The sequence below is a fragment of the Puma concolor genome, chromosome A3 (genome assembly GCF_028749965.1).
Source record: "Puma concolor isolate L17-30 chromosome A3, mPumCon1.1.hap2, whole genome shotgun sequence".
Lineage (NCBI taxonomy): Eukaryota > Metazoa > Chordata > Mammalia > Carnivora > Felidae > Puma > Puma concolor.
The window spans coordinates 78,961,507-78,976,999 of NC_141669.1; the positions used below are offsets into that span (position 1 = coordinate 78,961,507).

Consider the following 15,493-nt stretch of genomic DNA (forward strand, 5'->3'; position numbering starts at 1 on the left):
CTAAATTAACTCTGAAAATTGGGTGGGTTCTTGCTGTAGCCTCAGTGATTCCCCTTTTGGATTCCTTTTTAAAATCTTATCTTACTATTTCCTTGGGGACCTAGGATGAAAGATTGGGGTGAACTGAAGAGTCAGATATCTGGGTGTAATTTGCCATCCTCAGATACAAAACCCCATTCTGTTTCGTTTTTGTATGTTTCACAGACGAAAACATAGGATCACCTTGCTATACACTGCATTTTCTTACACTCTGTTGAGATATAAATGATGTAAACTGCATGTATGTAAAGAGCGCAATTTGATGAGTTTTGACATATGAATTCACCATGAAACCATTTTCCCCAATCAGGATGATGAAGATATCCATTGCCCTACAGCTCATCATGCCCCTTTGTAATCCCTTCCTCCCCTCCCCCTCCCACCCCTTCATCCTTAGGCAAGCACTAGCCAGACATTTCTCTACTATAGGTTAGTTGTCATTTTCTAGAATTCTCTATTGTATATGATTACACAGTTATACACAATACAGTATTTATATATTTATGTATTTGTTTTTTTTTTTTAATTTTTTTTTAACGTTTATTTATTTTTTGGGACAGAGAGAGACAGAGCATGAACGGGGGAGGGGCAGAGAGAGAGGGAGACACAGAATCAGAAACAGGCTCCAGGCTCTGAGCCATCAGCCCAGAGCCCGACGCGGGGCTCGAACTCACGGACCGCGAGATCGTGACCTGGCTGAAGTCGGACGCTTAACCGACTGCGCCACCCAGGCGCCCCTATGTATTTGTTATTTTTAAAAATTTCTTTAAATTCAAGTTAGTTAACATACCATGTAGTATTGGTTTCAGGAGTAGAACCCAGTGATTCATCACTTACATGTGACACCCAGTGCTCCTCCCAACAAGTGCCCTCCTTAATGCTCGTCACCTAATTAGCATATCCCCCACCCACCTCCCTTCAAGCAACCCTTGGTTTATTCTCTCTATTAAGAATCTCTTATGGTTTGCCTCCCTCTCTCCTTTTATCTTATTTTTCCTTCCTGTTTTTATCTGTTTCCTCTTAAATTCCACAAATGAGTGATATCATATATTTGTCTTTCTCTGACTGACTTATTTCACTTAGCATAATACATCCTTGTTCCATCCACATCGTTGCAAATAGCAAGATTTCATTCTTTTTGATCGCTGAGTAAGATTCCATTGTATGCATATACCATATCTTCTTTATCCATTCATCAGTCCATGAACATTTGGGCTCCTTCCATAATTTGGTTATTGTTGATAGTGCTGCTATAAATATTGGGGGGCATGTGCCCCTTTGAATCAGCATTTTTGTGTCCTTTATATAAATTGTAGTGGAATTTTAAATTGTATATAATTGGACTACATAAATGGAGTCATACTGTATTTGTTGTCTGACTTCTTTCACTCAGCATAAATATTTTGAGATTGCTTCGTGTTATTGCATGCAACATGTTTGTTACGTTTAATTGTTTAGTAAGTTTATTTATTTTTTTTTAATTTTTTTTTTCAACGTTTTTTATTTATTTTTGGGACAGAGAGAGACAGAGCATGAACGGGGGAGGGGCAGAGAGAGAGGGAGACACAGAATCGGAAACAGGCTCCAGGCTCCGAGCCATCAGCCCAGAGCCCGACGCGGGGCTCGAACTCACGGACCGCGAGATCGTGACCTGGCTGAAGTCGGACGCTTAACCGACTGCGCCACCCAGGCGCCCCATTGTTTAGTAAGTTTAATTACATGGATACCACAATTTGTTATCCATTCACCTATTGTATTTGGGTTGTTTCCTATTTTTGCTTATTGTACATAAAGCTGCTATGACCATTCTTGCGTAATTGTGTGGACATATGCTTTCATTTCTCTTGGGTAAATACCTAGGAGTGGAATGGCTGGATCATATAGCAAGTGCGTGTATACTGTTTTAAGAAAATACTATTTTCTAAAGTGTTGCCTAATATTACCTTTATCAGCAGTGTATGAGAGAGTTCCAGTTTCTCTACATCTTCACCAACATTAAGTATTGTCAGTCTTTTAAACTTTTAGCCTTCCTGGTGCTTGGGTGGCTCAGTTGGTTAGGCATCTGACTTCGTCTCAGGTCATGATCTATGATCTTATAGTTATGAGTTCAAGCCCCGTGTTGGCCTCTGTGTTGATAGCTCAGAGCCTGAAGCCTGCTTCAGATCCTATGTCTTCTCTCTCTCTCTCTCTGCCCCTCACCTGCTCACACTCTGTCTCTCTGTCTGTCTCTCCCTCTCTCTCTCAAAAATAAACATTAAAAAAAAAAAAAAAAAGTTTAGCCTTCCTAACAATTTTAATGCATACTTTTCTAGTGACTAATAATGTTGAGCATCTTTTCATGTGCTCATTTGTCATCCATATGTCTTCTTCAGTAAAGAAAAAATCCCATTTTTATTTTTTAAAAATTTTTTAAAAATTTATTTTTTTTAAAAGTTGCATCCAAGTTAGTTAGCATATAGTACAATAATGATTCCAGGAGTAGGTTCCTTAATGCCCCTTACCCATTTAGCCCATCCCCCCTCCCACAACCCCTCAGACCCTCTATTTGTTCTCTGTATTTAGGAGTCTCTTATGTTTTGTCCCCCTCCCAGTTTTTATATTATTTTTGCTTCCCTTCCATTATGTTCATTTGTTTTGTATCTTAAATTCCTTATATGAATGAAATCATATGATATTTGTCTTTCTCTGACTGACTAATTTTGCTTAGCATAATACCCTCTATCTAGTTCCATCCACGTAGTTGCAAACGGCAAGATTTCATTCTTTTTGTCCCAGTCCTATTTTTAAATTGATTGTCTGTTTATTAAGTTGTGTTCTTTATGTAGTCTAAATACAAGTCCTTTGCAGATTATATGTTTTGCAATTATTGTTTCCCAATGTATGGCTTATCTTTTTTAGTTTTGTAACAGTGTCTTTTAAAGAGCAAATGTATATATTTTTTTTATTTTGATCAAGTCCAAACCTAGAGTCAGTAAGAATTTCTCTTATATTTTATTCTTGAAGTTCTAAAGTTTTAGCTCTTATGTTTAGGTCTCTGTTTCATTTTGAGTTAATTTTTGTACATGGCATCAGGTAAGGGTTGAGGTTCATATTTTTCACATATTGCTATCAGATTATTCCAATATTATTTTTTGAAAAGAATATATTTTCTCCGTTGAATTGCCTTAACATCTTTGTTATTAGTCAATTGACCTTATATATATGAATTTATTTCTGGACCTTCTATTTCGCTCATTGATCTATGTGCCAATACTGCATGTTTTTATTTACTGTAGTTTTATGAATGTTGAAATTAGGTCATGTAAGTCCTTTATTCTTCTTTTTCAAGTTGTTCTGAACCACTTAAAATTCTAGGTCCTTGGGGCACCTGGGTGGCTCAGTTAGTTAAGTATCCGACTTTGGCTCAGGTCATGATCTCATAGTTTGTGGGTTCGAGTCCCGCGTTGGGCTCTGTGCTGACAGCTGAGAGCCTGGAGACTGCTTCAGATTCTGTGTCTCCCTCTCTCTCTGAGCCTCCCTGGCTCATGCTCTGTCTTTCTCTCTCTCAAAAATAAATAAATATTAAAAAATTTTTAAAAAATCTAGGTCCTTTGATTCCCATACAATTTAAGATTAGCTCTTCCATTTCTTTTCTTTTTTTTTTTTTTTTAATTTTTAAAGTTTATTTATTTGGAGAAAGAGAGAGCACAAGCAGGTGAGGGGCAGAGAGAAGGAGAGACAGAATCCCAAGCAGGCCTCACACCATCAATGCAGAGCCCGATGTGGGGAGCTGGAACTCACAAGCTGTGAGATCATTACCTGAGCCAAGATCAAGAGTCAGCTGTTCAATTGACTGCACCATCCAGGAGTCCCAGATCTTCCATTTTTCCAAGGAAGCCTGGTGGGATTTTGATTGGTTAAGAAAAATTTTTTGATGTTTATTTATTTTTGACAGAGAGAGAGAGAGAGAGAGAGAGAGAGAGAGAGAGAGAGAGAGAATGAATGGGGGAGGGGCAGAAAGAGAGGGAGACACCGAATCTGAGGCAGGCTCCAGGCTCTGAGCTGTCAGCACAGAGGCTGATGCAGGGCTCGAACTCACAGACCGCAAGATCATGATCTGAGTCGAAGTTGGACGCTCAACCGACTGAGCCACCTAGGTGCCCGATTGGTTTTATATTAAATCTATCAATCAATTTGAGGGTAATTGATATTAACAACATAATGTTTTCTGATCCATAAGCATAGTATGTCTCTTCCTGTATTAGGTCTTTTAAAATTTCTCTGTTATTATTATTATTGTATAAGTGTACTCTTTAATCCCCATCATCTATTTCACCCAGCCCCCCACCCATCTCCCCTGTGGTAACCATCAGTTTTTCTTTTCTTTTTTGTCATTTTTTTAATGTTTATTTTTGAGAGAGAGAGACAGAGCGCGAGTGGAGAGTAGAGAGAAGGAGACACAGAATCTGAAACAGGCTCTAGGCTCTGAGCTGTCAGCACAGAGCCCGATATGGGGCTCAAACCCATGAACTGCCAGATCATGACCTGAGCTGAAGTCGGACACTTAACCAACTGAGCTACCCAGCTGCCCCAAGTGTTTTCTTTTTTTTTAAATAAATGTTTATTTATTTCCAGAGAGAGATAGAAGGGGGGTGGGGAGGGGCACAGAGAGAGGGAGAGAGAGAATCCCAACCAGGCTCCACACTGTCTGCACAGAGCCTGACCTCAGGAACTGCAGGATCATGACCTGAGCTGAAATCAACAGTCAGATGCTTAACCAATTGAGCCACTCAGGCACCCCAGGCCTAAAATATCTTTTATTTGGCTTTTTATAGAAAAAGTTTATTGACTCTTGCTCTAGACTTGGATGACCACATAATTATAAATGTTTTTCCTTCATGCCTAGATGCTCAACAAATCTGCCTGGAAATAAAAGAAATGAGGCAGAGAAAATCTAATGATTACTTAAAGGTAAGTGCCATAGGGTGCACTTAGGTTGCAAAGCAGCTTGACTTCTGTTCCTCTGGTGATGTGAGCAGATGGACGGGAAGAAAAGGGGTAAATGGGAGAGGAGGTGGTGAAGATTCTGGTAGTGGGACTCATTGGGATTCAGCAGTGGCCTGAAGAATGTTAAGAGGACTTCATTGGCTTCTAATTTCATCAGCAGTGAAAGGAAAGTGGTGCTAGTGTGGCCACCACAGGAGCAATGGAGATGGGGAAGGTGGCCAGACTTGGGAATGTGTGGGGGAATTGAACAGAGAAAATTTGCTCATGGATTGGATGTGTGGTGAGATAGAAAAAGGGGAGTCTAGGATGAACCCTGGCTTTTGGCCCGAGCATGTGGAAGCACTGATTTGTTATTGAGATGGGGAAAGTTGCTGGATTGGGCAGTGGGGGTCAAGAGTTAGGTGGTTGTGCATCTTGAGTTTAAAGTTAGCCTATTTCCCCTGGCCTTGGTTTCTACTAATTCTGAGTGTGGTGAGAAATCTCTCTGGTAAAAGGCCCCCAATGGACTCCATTTCCACATCACTCCAAGGTTAGTGTTTGTTTTTCTGTTTACTGGTAATTTGAAATTGGACATTTTCTGTCTTTTGGTTATGCTGAGGGTGTGAGTCTTGTGTTGTTTTATATGTTGTTTTTGTTCTGTTTTTGTTTTTGTGGAGATACTTCAGACAAGTAGGGTTTATGGGCTGCCATTACCTATTGTCATAGGTTGAATCGTATCCCCCTCTCTAAATTTATATGTTGATGTCCTAATCCTCAGTGCCTCAGAATGTGGCTTTATTTGGCCTGTCTTTATGGAGGCAATAAGTTAAAATGAAGCCCTCAAGGTGGGCCCTAAGCCAGTATGACTTGTATCCTTATGGGAAGAGGGAATTTTGGACACAGATACCTACAGAGGAAAGATCATGTGAAAACATAAAGAGAAGACAACCATTTACAAGCCGAGAAGGGAGGCCTCAGTAAGAATCAACCTGGCTGACACCCTTATCTTGGACTTCCAGCCTCCAGAGTTACAAAACAGTAGATTTCTATTGCTTAAGCCCCTCCCCTTTCATTTTGTGGTGATTTTTTATGGCAGTCCTAACAAACTAATATGCCTGAGTCACTCAGAATTCTACTGTATAACTTTTTATGTGACTTTTTGTCCCTAAAAATCCCTTCATTACCAGACTGCATACAGTACATGAGCCTGAGGGTTAAAGGGCAGGGCAGGCTGTATAATTTGTGGGACCCAGTGCAAAATAAAAATACAGGAAAAAATGTGCAGTTAAAACTGCTAAAATATAAAGATTTTTTCCTTAAAAAGTTTATACCTTTGTTTATATTTTCAGAGTTATAATATTATATGATACAATAAGTAGCAATACTTTCCTAATGTGGTATCTTGATTTAGCACAAGATTTTTCTGGCTACCCTAGCTACTTCCAATTCACCTAAGCTATATATATAATGAAAAAAGTATTTTCAATCTTTATTTTTGAGAGAGAGAGATAGAGTGCAAGTGGGGAAGGAATAGAGGTAGAGGGAGACACAGAATATGAAGCAGTCTCCAGGCTCTGAGCGCTCAGCACAAAACCCAACTCGGGGCTCAAACTCATGAACCGCAAGATCATGACCTGAGCCAAAGTCCAATGCTTAGCCGACTGAGCCACCCAGGTATATATAATATACCCCCATATATATATAATTTTTAAGTAATCTCCACATCCAATGTAGGGCTTAAACTTACAACCTTGAGATCAAGAGTTGCATGCTCCACTGACTGAGCCACCAAGCCAGCCAGGTGCCCCTCACTTAAGCTGATTTAGGTTTTTTTTGTTGTCACATGCAACTTTAGAATCCCAGTTAGTATCCTACCATCTTCAGGCTGCAGTGCACAAGGAGGGAAGAAGGCACTGCAGAACCAAAGGGAGTGAGTGGAGAGCCGATGTCCTCAGGGCGGCCAGTGTCCCCTTTTCATCCCTGCCCACAGACACCAGGTCCTGCCCCCCTCCCTGTGGAACTGCCCCCTACCTTGTTTCCAGGTGTGACCTCACAGACTATCGGGTTCCACAGTATCCTGGAGCTCAAGGCTGCTAAGTCTGAAGGATTTCAAGAGATATACAGACTATGGCAAAGAGGACAGGAGTGGAGACCCTCTTCTTTGTTCTCTTCCTGGACTGTTGGCAAGGTACAGAGCTTCTACCCTTTCCATCTGATCGAAGGTACTGTCACAAATGTAGTGGCAGATACACAAGTGAGAGACTCACTGTGAGCCTAAATCAGGCAGGAAATGGTGTTTTCCTCCCATGAGTTCTGGAATGGTGAACACAGGGTTTCTCCCCACCTCTATCTTCCTTACCTCCCTGAATCTACCGTAGGGACCTCTTGCCCATAAGGGAGTAACTTTAACATTTTTCTTAACTGAAGCTTTCTCAAAAGACCTCTATGGGAGGGTAGCCCACATGTACATTGAGCTTTTTGTTATAAAATTTTTCAAACATAAACAAAAGTAGAAAAATTAGCATGAGCCTCTATGTACCAATTAGGCTGATCTTGTTTCATCTATCCCCTGCCCCTGCACTACATTTTAAATGACAGCTTTTTTGAGATATAATTCACATATCATAAAATTTACACTTTTAAAGTATATAATTCAGTGGTTTTTAGTATATTCACAGAGTTGTGAATCAGCAGTAATTTTAGAACATTTTCATCACCCCAAAAGTACTATCACACTCGTTGTGTCACTCCCATGCCCTCTTTCCCACAGACCCTGGCAATCACTAATCTGCTGACTGCTCTATGGATTTGTCTAGTCTTGATATTTTCAAATCTTGATAGTTCAAATATAGTTCAAATAGTCTTGATAGTTCAAATATAGTTCATACATGTGATATTTTGTGACTGGCTTCTTTCACTTAACATGTTTCATGGTCCATCTGCATTGTAGCCTACATCAGTATTTCATTCCTTTCTATGGCTAAATAATATTCCATTATGTGGATGTGCCACAGTTTGTTAATCCATTTATAATTCAATGGGCATTTGTGTTGTTTCCACACTTTGGCTATCTGAATAATGCTGTTATGAACATTTTATGAATATAGAGTTTTCAAAGTGAACATTAGATTTACATACTCTATTTTTAAGGTTTCACTGCATTTGGAACCACTTTTGCTATTTACTCAACAAATTAGCTGACAGCATTCTGGCAAATTCTCTCAGTGTAAAGATCCTGAGTCTGTGGAGAGAAGCAAAAAGGACAGTAGGTGCATTGTACAAATTGTCAGTCAGGGGTGACATTGGGAAAAGGGGAGAAGGTGACCACCCTTGTCAGGGTGCTCTAAAAACCAAAGCGTTTTTGTGAACAAATGTTTTACTGCATGGACTTACTTACACTTCCATCATATTTATTCTTAATGATTCACTCATATCTCAACAAAAGAGAACTTTTTACTTCTTTCATTTACCAAAAAGCATTATACCCTGAAGTAATGTCTATGCACCATTAACTACCTGATTACCAATTTTCCTGTAGAGTTGAAAGATGCCATGCGCACAAATTACTCAATGGCTATGCACATTTTCTGTCAGGAAACCAGGTGAGAATCAGCATTGTCACTGGCTGTAAGAAGTTCAGATTCTTGCAGATACTTTATGAATGTTGAGGTACTCTGAGTAGGTGGGTGCTATGGTCCCGAAAATCCTTCGTTAGGGGGTAAGTTTCTCTTCCTTGGTGGTTTGCCACTTCCCCGAGGCCAGAATAAAGGGCTGGCCTTGACCTAGAATCAAGAAGATTTGTGTAGAAACTAAGATGTCACAATGTTCATAAAGGAAAGCCTGAAAATATAGTTCAAAATTCCATGAGTTTTTTAGTCTTTTAGCTACAATTAATCCATATCCTTGATGTAGTCACATGAGTGTCAGCAGAAGTCTTGAAATCAGTCCATGATGGCCTAGGGGAGATTGTTGGCTCCATGCCTTTACATTTATACCTTCATTTTTTTATTCATCAGTGACAACATCAGGAATTCCTGGTGTTTTTCAAACAGGTCAAGTAGAGGTGGTCTCAGGCCTTCTGAGCCCCCTCCAAACATAGACCCTAATGTGGATTAGGGCTGAGTATGCAGTCGTATTGTTCTCTGTTTTCCAAAACAAGAAGGCATCCCATTTCCAAGATGGTCAAAGTTATTGCTTTTTGGCATCATTTCCTATGGAGGGGAAAGTTTTGTTGAGAAGACACTGAGATATGTGTCCATCTGTCTTTGCACCCCCCCCCACAAAAAATAAACAAACAAACAAACAACTGAGCACTGAGCATAACCCTGCTTGGACCCAGTGCCATTTATTGCAGTTCAGAGTAGATAACAATGGGACACATTAAGGGGAGAGCACTTTTCAGTCTACAGATGACATAAGCAAATTTCATCTTACCCCCTCCTCACGGGCCTCTGTGGCTGGCTTCTTTCCTACCAGTCTCAGATGAGAAAACCAAATCCCACAGAACTTTACTGCCCAAGGTCACAAGGCACTCAAAAGGTGGACTAGAACCCAAGTCTGGTGCTCTTTCTCCTAAAGCAGGTAAAGTGCATGATGTTCCCCTCAAAATACCATGTAAAGCAGTATTGATTTAAGAATACATGCACACACGCTCTCTCTTTCAAAAATAAATAAATTTTATTTTTTTTAAATTTTTTTTTTTTCAACGTTTATTTATTTTTGGGACAGAGAGAGACAGAGCATGAACGGGGGAGGGGCAGAGAGAGAGGGAGACACAGAATCGGAAACAGGCTCCAGGCTCCGAGCCATCAGCCCAGAGCCTGACGCGGGGCTCGAACTCACGGACCGCGAGATCGTGACCTGGCTGAAGTCGGACGCTTAACCGACTGCGCCACCCAGGCGCCCCAAAAATAAATAAATTTTAAAAAATACATGCAGATCAAATGAAAGATTTAATTACAGATGAAGTTTATTTCCCCACAGGCTCAAATACTGAATTTTCATCAAGTTCAAAAAATTTGGATGAAGGTTTGGCTAAACTATTTGGTAGGTACCTCCCTCGTGTGAAGCCATCAGGCTGTCTTTGAAGAGTCTCATGCTTGTCCACAGATGTCTCTCAGATAGCGTGATGGTTTGGTGGGAGGGAACGTGCTTGCCTTGAAGCTGGAACTGGTTCTTTGAAGTGTCAGAGTCCCAGGAAATTAAAGCATAGAAGATAAACAGTTAGAAAGGATTGTGCCCCTCAAAGGGGGGTCCCTGTAGCAGCAGCAGGGCCTCTATGTGGGAGTTATTGCAAATGTTGAGTCAGACCCCATATTAGACCAGCTGTATCACATCTGCCTGACAAGGTGCCTGACAAGGTATCTGAGGCTTAACCAACTGAGCCACCCAGGCGCCCCTGCAGTCTGTGGGTTTGAGCCCCACATTGGGCTTTGTGCTGACAGCTCAGAGCCTGGAGCCTGCTTCAGATTCTGTGTCTCCCTCTCTCTCTGCCCCTCTCCAACTTGTGCTCTGTCTCTCTGTCTCAAAAATAAATAAACATTAAAAAAAAAAAAAAGAAAGGAAAAGGACTCAGAATAAATGCCACATCAATGGAATTTGTGATGATTATTTTCTGTGGCCTAGCAAAGTAAACTTAGAAGGGAAAAATAAAACGTCCCCAAGGGACAGATAGAAACTATCTTTTAAAAAGGAGGAAAACTTGGGGCACCTGGATGATTCAGTTGGTTAAGCATCAGACTCTATCAAGAGTCTGGTATCAACCAGCTCAGGTCTTGATCTCAGGGTCGTGAGTTCTAGCTCCACGTTGGGCCCCATGCTGGGCCTGAAGCGTTCTAAATAAATAAATAAATAAATAAATAAATAAATAAATAAATAAATAAATAAATAAACAAACTAATATTTCAAAAATACATAACTATGAAAAATTACTAACAGTTTTATAAGGGAAGAGTTTTCTGAACTTATGCAATCTGTTATTCTCCCTGCCCTCCCCAGGCTCCACCCAATTTTTATAGATACACTTTTCATACACAACATTTATAAATGAATTTTCAAACTGTCTGGGGATAGCCTTGCCCCTGGGGTTTGTCATGTCCTGGGAAGTCCTGATGAGACTTGGAATTTTCTGGGTCAGCCCCTCCCTCACTGCAGGTTCTTCTCTGAGGCACAGGATGTGTCATGTGGGATCTCAGTCTGCAGCAGCCCTTCCAGGACTACCTCAAAGACTTTTATGATGTTTGCAGCTCATCCAGTTAGTGTCCCAGGAAGCTAGTCCCTGCATGTCACATACTGACCCATTTGGATTGCTGACATCACTATGGCACCAGAGTGTAGTCTACTGACGCCCGATATCTATGTACAGGAGTGACTCAGTAAATATCATGGTTAACTGGATCCAGAGCTCACCTGGCAGGGCCCACTACTTCTCAGTCTGCTGAGCCTACTGCCTGCCTTCTGGCTGCCTTGAACTGAGCTGGTTTTCCAGCTTGTCATATTGTTCTGTGCAGCTGTGTCAGTGTGTTCGGTTGTGTCTGTGTGTACTTCTGTCTCTCCCATGTGCCTGGATGGCTCAGGGGTGCAGACCAGGCAGCAGGTCTCAGTCTGCTTTGTTTGTGTTTTCTTTAAAATATCTAACCATTCAGTGCCTACTATCTATAAGTCAACCATTATACATTTCTTTTTTTTTTTTTTTAACGTTTATTTTTTTTGAGAGACAGAGAAAGACAGAACATGAGCTGGGGAGGGGCAGAGAGGGAGGGAGACACAGAATCCGAAGCAGGCTCCAGGCTCCTGAGCTGTCAGCACAGAGCCCTATGCAGAACTTGAACTCACGAACCTCGAGATCACAACCTGAACCTAAGTCGGTCCCTTAACCGACTGAGCCACCCGGGCACCCCTACATTTCTTTGTACAGTTTGAGTTCCAAATGTTTATTTCAGTCCTGTTATTTTGAACATGGGCCACATTTTACCCTCAAACAATGCTATATGGCTCACAGTGATAAATGGTTCACAAAAATTTCGTTACTACTTTATGTATCCTTTCCCACATTTATTGAGATACAATTGACATATAACATTGTATAAGTTTAAGGTGTAAACATGGTGATTTGATATACATATATATTGCAAAATTATTAACACTGTAGTATTAACTAATTCCTCCAACTGCATCCCATAATTATTTCTTTTTTGTGGTGAGAACATTTAAGATCTACTCTCTTAACAACTTTCAAGTATATAATACAGTATCATTAACTATAAACACAATGTTATACATTAGATCCCCACAACTTGTTCATCTTGTAACTGGAAGTTTGTAACTTTTGATCAGTACCTTCCCATTTTCCCCACCCCTTAGGCCCTGGCAATCACCATTCTACTTTGTTTCTATGAGTTTGAGTTTTTTAGATTCTATATGTAAGTGAAGTTACACAGTATTTGTGTATCTCTGTCTGGCTTATTTCACTTAGCATTATGCCCTCACGGTCCATTCATGTTGTTGCAAAAGACAGTATTTCCCATGGCTGAATAATATTCATTATAGATCTATATCTGTATCTATCTCACCTCTTCTTTATCCATTCATTCATTGATAGACACTTAGATTGTGTCCATATCTTGGCAATTGTGAATAATGCTGCAGTGAACATAGGAATGCAGATATTTCCTCGAGATCCTGTTTGCATTACCTTTGGATAATACCCAGAGGTGGGATTGCTGGATCCTATGATAGTTCTATTTTAACTTTTGGAGGAACTTCCATGCTGTTCCCATGGAGCCTGTACCAATTTACATCCCCACCAACAGTGCATAAGGGTTTCTTTTTCTCCACATCCACATGAATAGTTGTTATTTCTTGTCTTTTTGATGATAGCCAATCTCACAGGTGTGAGAATGTGGCTTTCATTTGCATTTCCCTGATGATAAGTGATGTTGACATCATTTCAAGAATCTGTTGACCATTTTTATGTCTTCTTTGGAATAATGTCCATCTAATTCCTCTGACCATTTAAAAGTTGTATTGTTTATTTTTCTTCTATGAGTTGTATGAGGTCTTTATGTATTTTGGATATTAATCCCTTATCAGATATATGCTTTGCAAATATTTTCTTCCATTCTGTTTTTCATTTTGTTGATATTTTCTTTTGCTGTACAAAAGCTTTGTAGTTGGATATGGTCCCTCTTGTTTAGTTTTGCTTTTGTTCCCTGTGCTTTTGATATCATGTCCAAAAAATTGTTGCCAAGACTACTGTCAAGGAAATTTTCTCCTATGATTTCTTCTAGGATTTCGTGGTTTCAGTTATTAAGTCTTTAATCCATTTTGAGTCATTTTTTTTGTGTGTGAGATGTGTATGATAATGGTCAATTTTCATTCTTTGCATGTGGCTATTCAGTTTTCTCAACACCATTTATTGAAGAGACTATCTTTTCCCCATTGAGGTTTTTTTTTTTTTTTTTTTTTTTTTTTTTTGCTTTCTTGTCAAATATGAGTTGACTATATATGCAAAGTTTATTTGGGGGCTATCAGTTTTATTCCCTTAATCTATGTGTCTATTTTTATGCCATACAGTACTCTTTGATTGCTAAGGCTTTGTAGTATAGTTTGAAAGAAGGAAGTATGGTGCCTCCAGGATTGTTCCTTTCTCAGAATTGCTTTAGCTATTCAGGGTGTTCTGTGGTTCCAGATGAATTTTAGAATTGATTTTTCTATTTCTGTGAAAAATGCCATTGGGATTTTTTTTTTTTTTTTTTTTTTTTGAGAGAGCAAGTCAGGGAGAGGCATAGAGAGAGACAGAGACAGAGACAGAGACAGAGAGAGAGAATCCCAAGCAGGCTCCACGCTGTTAGCACAGAGCCCAAATGAGGCCCGATCCCACAAACTGTGAGATCATGACCTGAGCCAAAATCAAGAGTCAGACGCTTAACTGATTGAGGCACCCAGGCCTCCTGTCATTGGGATTTTGATAGGGATTCCATTAAATCTATAAATGGCTTTGGATAGTACGGACATTATAACAATATTGATTCTTCTGATCCATGAACATGGGATCTTTCCATTTGTTTGTGTCTTTGTCAACTTTTTTTCACCAAAGTCTTGTCATTTTAAGTGTATAGATCTTTCACTTCTTTGGTTAATTTTTTCTAAGTATTTCATTGTTTTTAATGCTATTGTGAATGAGATTCTTTTCTTTTTTTAAAGCAGATTTTATTTATTTATTTATTAAAATTTTTTTTTAATGCTTATTTGTTTTTGAGAGAGAGAGAGAGAGAGCATGAGCAGGGGAGGGGCAGAGAGAGAGGGTGACACAGAATCTGAAGGAGGCTCCAGGCTCTGAGCTGTCAGCACAGAGCCCAACATGGGGCTCCAACTCAGAAGCCATGAGATCATGACTTGAGCTGAAGTTGGACCATTAACTGACTGAACCACCCAGGCGCCCTGAGATTTTTTTCTTTTCAGATGCTTCATTGTTAGTATATAGAATTGTAACTGATTTCTATGGTTTTTGTATCCTGCAACTTTACTAAGTTCATTGATTATTTCTAACAGTTTTTGGGTGGAGTCTTTAGGATTTTCTCTGTATGAGATTATATCATCTGCAAACAAAGATAATTTTACTTCTTTCTTTTCTTTTTTTTTAAATTTTTTTGATCTTTATTTATTTTTGAGAGAGAGAGAGAGAGAGAGTATGAGCAGAGGAGGAGGAGCAGAGAAAGAGGGAGACACAGAATCCAAAGCAGGGTCCAGGCCCTGAGCGGTCGGCACAGAGCCCTATGTGGGGCTCGAACTCACGAACCGTGAGATCCTGACCTGAGCCGAAGTTGGACGCTCAACTGACTGAGCCACCCAGGTGCCCCTGCTTCTTTCTTTTCTGATTTAGATGACTTTTATTTCTTTTTCTTGCCTGAGTGCTCTGGCTAGCACTTCCAGTACTGTGTTGAATAGGAATGATGAGAGTCAGCACCTTTCTCTTGTTCCTGACCTTAGATGAAAAGCTTTCAACTTTCACTGTTGAATATGGCGTTAGCTGTGGGCTTGTCATATGTGGCCTTTATGATGTTAAGGTATGTTCCTTCTACACTCAATTTGTTGAGCATTTTTATCATGAAAGCATGTTGTATTTTGTCAAGTGTTTTTTTCTGCATCTGTTGAGGTGACCATATGATCACCTTTCATTCTATTAATGTGGTATATCACATTTATTGATTTACATATGTTGAATCATCCTTGAATTTGATGGATAAATTCCATTTGATTATGGTGTATGATCCTTTTAATGTGCATTTTAATTGTTTGCTAATATTTTGTTGAGAAGTTTGCATTTGTATTCATCAGAGATACTGGTCTGTAGTTTTCTTATCTGGCTTTTCATGTATTATTTGGCTTTGCTAGTCTTGTAAAGTGAGTTTGGGAGTGTTTCCTCTTATTCTGTTTTTTTTGAGGAGGATTGGTATTAATTATTCTTTAAATGTTTCGTAGAATTAAA

At 39.7% G+C, this 15,493-nt stretch overlaps 1 protein-coding gene across 1 annotated transcript in view; it reads left to right on the forward strand.

Moving 5' to 3' along the window:
* CA3H2orf92 (chromosome A3 C2orf92 homolog) overlaps positions 1 to 15,493 on the forward strand; it is a 45,587-nt gene that overhangs the window by 3,385 nt on the left and 26,709 nt on the right. The window contains exons 3-5 of the mRNA XM_086701267.1: positions 4,925 to 4,989; positions 7,047 to 7,192; positions 9,988 to 10,050. Coding sequence (XP_086557393.1) covers positions 7,132 to 7,192; positions 9,988 to 10,050 — 124 coding nt within the window. The 5' untranslated portion in view covers positions 4,925 to 4,989; positions 7,047 to 7,131. The remainder of the gene's footprint in view (positions 1 to 4,924; positions 4,990 to 7,046; positions 7,193 to 9,987; positions 10,051 to 15,493) is intronic.